Here is a 7,021-nt window from a genome sequence, read left to right as displayed (position 1 = left end):
TGTATGTATAACTCACTGGTGGTTCATAATCTAGTGTTAGTTGTCGGTGTTTCGTACCTCGCTCCAAGAAGTAAATTTATTGTAGGTGTTTCGGGCTTCGGAGGGTATGCACGGAGGGCGCAAGGTTTATACTAGTTTGGGCAGAACGTCCTAACTTTCAGTCATCGTTGCCTTGCGCTACTGGTACCATTGATGATCAAACTCGTCGTAGGGGTTACAAGCGGTTGAGAGAGGGAGGAAAGGCTCCGAAGTCTCTTTATCGGGGTGGAAGTGGAGCTTGGAAGCTGCTGGGTTGAGTCCTATCTAAGTCTTGGCTTGGCAGGGCTTCGGCCTCCTGGTCCTCGTCGGCGCTCCTCCTCCTCCTGTTTGTCCTTGTGGGTTCGTGTCCGTCTGAAGGCATCCGGTTACCCTAGCTCTCTCCTTTCCATCCCTTTACCCTGAGGCCAGCCTCTCCCTTTTATAGGCTGGGAGAGGGGTCGGCCAACGGTGGCTTCCATGGGAAGGAGCCGCAAGGAAAAGGTAAAACCAACGTTTTACCCTAGGTAGAGCTACATGTACTTATGGGCCCGAGGCTGCCTAGTTTTCTCGTATTTACTGTGGCGGATGACGTGGGGGCGGCGATGATCCCAGACAGTGGCGGACGCAGGGGGTGGGCAATAGGGGCCACTGCCCTACCTTGATTTCTATAAACTCTTATACATAGACTTAGATATATAATGAAATAAATAAATTTTTATATAGTAGGTTGGACTAAATTTAATGAAGACTAGACTTTGATCTAACTTTTTCTCGGTGCTTCACTACTTAGCCCGCTCCCCACCTGAATCGTGGTGCTTGTCGTCACGTCGGGATCCTGCACCAGTACAACTATTTTGCCTTCTAATCCGCACCGGCGGATGGATATGATATTAGTGAAATTCTACCTTGGCATCACAACACCACTCGCCCTCGCTATCTCATAAGGGTCCCATCACAACGCGACAATGGCTGTCGCTTGCTACCACCGCCTTTTGCCTTGTCGTGGCCATCTATCGTCGCATCGTCGCCTGCACTCGCTATCCCACGCCTATTGTCGCCTCACCGTCGTCATTTTGTGGTGGAGTCGCTGACTCTCCACACCGACATGCTGATGCGCCCGCTTTGCCCTAACGTCCAGTCCGCGCCGGTTCATCCCTTTGTTCTCTCCAACTCTCCTTTAGGGTAGCCAAAATAAAGATCCGGTATTTATGTTATTTTAGAACACTACTCATATTATCACTTAATCTCCATGTTATTATCATGGAATTATTTTTATCAAATGGTATAGTATATTGATTTGTCTCCTACGTTATCGCCCCACCTGAAATTTTGTCCTGCGTCCGCCACTGATCCCAGATGTCATCATTTTGGCTATGCCGACCCATGGTCTCCGTAGACTAGGGCTCGGTGTAGCCCATCGTGTAGTGCCCTATGGGAGGTCTACGCATTCAGGCCTAGTATGATAGACCATAAGTGTGCCGTAGGCAGAGGAGTGCGTGGGCCATTAATGCACCGCAAGAAGAGGGGCTCATAGGTCATGAGTGCTATGCGATATGAGGTGCTCGTATGTCATGAGTGGGAAGCGGACCGACGTCGTACTTTTGTTTTGTGCCAGGGGTGGTTAAATGCGGTCGACCATTTATGGCGAGTTAGTTTGGGACCGGGCAGAGGATCCACTCGAGTGGTTACCTTCTGACATGCCCGACCTCCCTTGTTAGGTTCCGCCACGCCCGACCCTAGGCTCGGTGAAGCGGGATTCGACCAGGGGCGGGTCTTTTAAGGGTTGACGTATCTGCTTCTCCCAACTGAGTGACGAGCCCAGCGACCAGGGGCTCCTTTCCTCAGCGAACTCTCTGACTAGCGGGTCCCAGGGACCAGGGGTCATTTCCCTCACACTAGTGATTGAAGGAATACAAGAATGAGATACATAGAAAGTATAAAGATTCTTACAGTAAAGTTGTCGGTGCTAGAATAGAGCAAGAGTTGACAAAGTAGCCTAACGAGAACCTCAACGTCGGCGTAGAGGATGTAGACGATCAACGAGAAGTCGCAACGACGATTCCCAAAAACTTTCTATGACCCCTACCCCATGTAGGGACACGAGGGAACGTAGGCTTCGGAGATCCTGCTCTCCCAACCCCGATGGCACGCGGCGATGGGATGGGAAAGACGAAGGTAGCGCAACACTTTGGAACGAGGAGTTGAAGTTTGTATTGAGGACGACGTCTCGCCCTCATTATATACACATGACGCAACAGATTCCTCACGTCGCGATGACTCGGTGGATTCTGCGTTCACGTTGATTTGGGAAATTTTCACAGAAGTGATTCTCACAAAAGTGGCATGAAAAGCGAAGCGTTCGGTTGCCAAAAGTCGATTCTGACAATCAAAATCCGGCTAGAAGCCAAAACAAACAGGCCTTAGTTCAGCTTTTTTCTTACGAGCTTTTCTGAGAATCTGGCTGGAGGAGAATTTGGATGTGGGGAGAATCTGAATATTAGATGACGTGCGGAGAAAGATGAAGGGGTTTATAGGGTTTAGGATATAGAAAGTGACATATTCCTTCTATCGCGATGACTCGGCTGATTCTGTGTTCATGTTGATTTCGACTATTTTCACAAAGTCGATTCTCACAGAACCTGTCGTAAAATTTGAGTGTTTGACAGTTCACAACAGCTTCTAGTGGCTAAAATCTGGATTTAAGCTGAAACAAACGGGGCCTTAATATATATTGGATTTGAAAGTGAAGGGTGTATTACTTTTAAAGTTTTAATAAGAACTTTCTGTATAAAAAATGTAATATATATTGGACGACGATCTAGGTCTGCACTGCACATAAATGAATCCAAAATAAGCGACGTACCTCGTTTATTGAATGACCAAACCTACGTATAGCTATGAATATGTAGCATGTATATAGGTGAATGCCTAATTGGAACTTGATCGATCAGAGTCGTCAGACACAGATTTGATCGTAGCTGCTGTAACGGTACAGCTACATGTCTATATATAAGGAAACAGCTTGCTGCATGCTACATATAGTCAGTCCGATCCACCATTGTTGGAACTTGGATGCATTCATGCATGTCAATCTCATCTCGAGGTGGCAAAGAAAAAAAGGTTTCTGAGTCTGTGTCTGTGTCTGTGTCTGTGTGTGAGGGCTGCTAGCTCCATCAGCTAGCGGCAGTCTGTACTGCTGAACTGGAACGAGATTTTATAATCTGATTACTATTGATTTCTGCAAGAGTGAGAGTGATGCAGGAGTATACAGTTTGAGTTTGTTCGCAGCTGATAGGGTAGCTAGCTCCAGCAGGCCTGGTTGGTGGAGGCCGGACGGAGGAGAAGTTATTGATCGATTATTAGGTGATGGGCGAGCAAGCACACACCACCGACGACCACCAGTCCAGCCAGCCTACTGCATCGATGGTACATGTACAGTTGCCAGTGTCGTCTCAAAGTCTTGCACTCCCTCTCTCTCCCTACTTGCTAGCAGTAGCAGGCCCAGCCACCGTCGTCGACAGCTGACAGGGTCCCTCCCTCCCTCTCTTAACACCGCCAACTTATCCATCAATGGAGATTAATGATGATTTGCTCTTACCATCCACCCTCTACCATGCATCTTTCTCACACTGTCTTCTCATCTTTTTGTTTTTCCTTATATAAACCACCATGAGCAGCCAGCAACCTTACTACTCTCCACTTCCTGCCAAGTGCCAACAAGTCCCCTCTTCTTCGTCTCCAAAGAGACAAAACCCAAGAGAGGATCGTACGTCGTAGGGATCTTGTTCAATGGCGGACGCGGACCTGACACCAAACCACTCGCTCCTCCTCAAGATGCCTGCGGCTTCGGCCCACGCCCACTCCCCAAGCCTCTCGAGCCTCCTGTTATACGGCCAGGAGAGCCATGGCGAAGCAGCGCCTGCAAACGCAAATGCAAATGCGGCAGCAGCAACGGTGGAGGACGCCGCCTCACTTGAGACCTCTTCTGCAGTGGTTGACAGTGCATCTCCAATGGAGAGGAAGAGGAAGGCTACAGCAGAAGACAGTGCTGCAATCAGCTCTCCTCAACCAAAGGTACGTAGCAACTAGCAACTTGCATACGCAGCAGCCACGCCATTGCCATTTCTTCTGCAACATTAAATAAAAAAATGCATTTTGGCTTATAGGACTGCAAGCAGGAGAGCAAGAGCAGGAGGGGGAAGAGGCCCCGAAAGGAGACCGAGGAGAAGAGCAGCACTGATGAAGACGAGGCCTCCAAGGGGTACATCCATGTGAGGGCGAGGAGGGGCCAGGCGACAGACAGCCACAGCCTCGCAGAGAGGGTACGCTGCTGCTACCACTCGATCTCATCTACCCCCTTCTAGTCTTGCAGCATTAAACTTGACAGTTAGTCGTGGTCTCAGTTTCTGCTCCCCCCGTTCTCTTTAGGTGAGGAGAGAGAGGATCAGCGAGAGGATGAGGATGCTGCAGGCACTGGTCCCTGGCTGCGACAAGGTCAGATTAGTTAGTTACTTGGATTAACTGCCTGCCTGCATGCACGTGATATCTAGTAACTTTGAGCGAAGGAACAAATTAATGTGCTTCTTCTTGGACGACGACAGGTTACTGGAAAGGCCATGGTTTTGGACGAGATCATCAATTACGTGCAGTCCCTGCAGAACCAGGTCGAGGTAATAAAAACACAAACCATGAAGCAGCAGCGTCGTTATATATATATGTTCGTGCTAAAAATCTGCCACTTCATCAGACATTCCAGACGGCAATTAATCTGCAAATCACACTCCCACCTGTTATTTTTTTTGTCTTTCTTTTCAGTTCCTTTCCATGAGGATTGCCTCCATGAGCCCAGTGCTGTACGGGTTCGGAACGAACAGTGAAGGCCTTCATGATCATCACGCACCAGTATGAACTATGAACCAATTAAACAAACAAAACCAATTTAATTATCTAGGAATATGGTCAGCGAATCGACGTTAATACTGTACGTGTAAACACTGTGCTGTTCAGAAGATGGGAGGCGTGTCGTTCCAGGAAGCCGCCATTGCAGTGCCAGCAGGTCCAGCGGCAGCGGTGAGCCAAGCTAGCAGTAGGCCGGCTCCATCTGAAGCCACCATGAACACCGCTTGCACTACCACGCCCTACTCAGTCTCACTGCAGGCCCAGGCTTCCATCTCATTCTCTCCCTCTCAGGTTGGCATGGCATGTGGTGTGTGTGATGCGCTCCACTCCCTCTCAAATACTACATGCAAACGATCTCCAAACACGTCGGCATGCATCCATCGTGTTTTAACCGACCAACGTGAGATCACTCCGTTTCAGGAAAACGGCGGCACTTATTACCTGGTGCAGCAAGCGGTGGGGGAGCAGGCAACGAGGCAGGAGGAGCTGCTGCTGAGCCAGTTGGTGTTCAGCAACATGTGCTCGTTCCAGTAGGGGGGCAGGGCAGGCAAGAGTGTTTGCGCGAGCGGAAGCGAGGAAAGAGACCCCCACCCACACACCCATGCACATTGAGTCATTGACAATAGGTACTGTTGCAAGCTAAGTTTCATTGATTGGGAGGCCGACGACTGAAAGGTGAAAGCTGCCTCTGCCACCTCTGCCCTCTCATGTCTGAAAACTACACTTAACCTACTATGATTTGAATTGTTAGGCCATCATGCTAAGATCCGCTAAAACTAACAGAACAGCATGTTCTTTGATGGTCTCTGGACAGGAGGAAATGATGCTGCAAGATTTGGCTAGTAGGAGCGCCAGATGAGTTTCAGATCCGAGCGGCAAGCGGAGCCTGCTGTTTGTTTGCACATTTTGAGAGACTTTGTAGTTTGTAATGTTTCTAGCTCCTGTATGACGATTTTCTCGGCGGCTGCACCTGACCTGCCCACCGTCACCAGCTCACCGTTGTAGTAGTCTCCGATGAGCAAATCGGTTGTTAATACGTAAGAGAGGAGAGCTATTTTTGTTCTTAGGCAAACAATGCTTAACTGTTTCATTATTCAACGACCCAACTCCCAGCATCTCAACGAATCATAGAGTGATGGACGATCAGTTTTTTCCCCCCATGCTATCTCTTGCCGTCGGGTATGGGCAGAGCTGTCGACTGACTTCGTGTCCTTGCATTGGGTTTCTTTGACTAGTTTTTGAGACGGCCTTTGAACTGTTTGCTCCTGTGACAAAGAAACTCTTGTCATCATATGAATAACATTTCATCGGCATCAGAGGTCTCTCTCTGTGTCTTTCTCTGCTTGCATGCATACATAAATACATTGTGAGCATTGAGCAATGACAAGCCAAGAGGATGAAATCATCTCTGTTCAGTGTCCAATCTGTTCAGTGTTCAACCTCTGTTCAGTCTAGCAATGACGAGCCTGCTAGAAGCAAGCACTAACACGCTGACGTCGACGGTAGCACAGCTCGAAGAAAAGGTTCAAGTGCTGGAATAACATCGATGAAGTGACTAACATCTTGAAGGAGTTGTAAAACTATTCTAGGGTATTGCTACAACATTTTAGAGCTTCCCACTTGCATAGTGTTTAGTGATACAATCAGTGATTAGTATAGGTCCTTTATGAAGTGATTAGGCTAGTTAGACCAACTCTTATGTGCTTGCTCTAAGTTGAAGCCCAATGTTTAGTGAGGTTTTCATATCTTGTAAGCATAGATGCTTGTGTGCATCGTGTTTGTACTCAGAGAGGTTTATAGTATTGTGAGATCACACCATTATGGTGTGGCCACTACCGTGTATTGGAGGGAATATGGCCCACAATGTTTTGGCTAGAAGCTTGATGTTGAAGATAGTAGGGAGCGGTTTAGGAGACTATTCTAGAGACCCACTTGCACATGGGGAAGGCACAAGGCTAACCATAGAGTTACCTGACCAGGAGCTTGGCCCTTACAAGGGCATCCTTGCGAAAGGTTCCAATAAGGAATATAGGGAAGCTTGTGTGCTTCTCGATACCTCGATAATATACTGGTCATATACTAGAGTTTGCATCTCTATCGCCCT

The 7,021-nt window shown here is 48.3% G+C and overlaps 1 protein-coding gene across 10 annotated transcripts; it reads left to right on the top strand.

Annotated features, from left to right (window-relative positions):
• Positions 1-3,547: 3,547 nt before the first annotated feature.
• On the top strand, positions 3,548-6,072 carry LOC100502330 (uncharacterized). Of its 10 annotated transcripts, none has more exons than XR_004857625.1 (8): positions 3,562-4,092; positions 4,185-4,340; positions 4,447-4,512; positions 4,620-4,688; positions 4,834-4,920; positions 5,029-5,208; positions 5,338-5,626; positions 5,732-6,072. XR_004857625.1 is itself a non-coding variant. In NM_001196808.1 (7 exons), the coding sequence occupies exons 1-7, from the start codon at positions 3,808-3,810 to the stop codon at positions 5,449-5,451; spliced, it is 960 nt and encodes a 319-aa protein (NP_001183737.1). In that variant the 5' UTR covers positions 3,730-3,807; the 3' UTR covers positions 5,452-5,982. The 10 variants fall into 10 exon arrangements, 3 of the variants coding, with proteins under 3 accessions (XP_020407323.1, XP_020407322.1, NP_001183737.1); XR_565009.3 differs by having other exon boundaries at positions 3,569-4,092; positions 5,026-5,208; positions 5,338-5,543; XR_004857624.1 differs by having other exon boundaries at positions 3,569-4,092; positions 5,026-5,208.
• The last annotated feature ends 949 nt before the right edge of the window (positions 6,073-7,021 follow it).

This window comes from Zea mays, chromosome 4 (assembly GCF_902167145.1).
Source record: "Zea mays cultivar B73 chromosome 4, Zm-B73-REFERENCE-NAM-5.0, whole genome shotgun sequence".
In the NCBI taxonomy this organism is placed as follows: Eukaryota; Viridiplantae; Streptophyta; class Magnoliopsida; order Poales; family Poaceae; genus Zea; species Zea mays.
Note: the sequence above shows the minus strand (reverse complement) of the source record. Positions and strands in the feature narration are given on the sequence as shown.

Coding starts and splice junctions, on each gene's coding strand:
- LOC100502330 (XM_020551733.3), top strand. CDS start 3,808: ATGGCGGACGCGGACCTGACACCAAACCACTCGCTCCTCCTCAAGATG. Junction 4,341..4,446: donor GCCACAGCCTCGCAGAGAGG/GTACGCTGCTGC, acceptor CGTTCTCTTTAG/GTGAGGAGAGAGAGGATCAG. Junction 4,513..4,619: donor TGGTCCCTGGCTGCGACAAG/GTCAGATTAGTT, acceptor GGACGACGACAG/GTTACTGGAAAGGCCATGGT.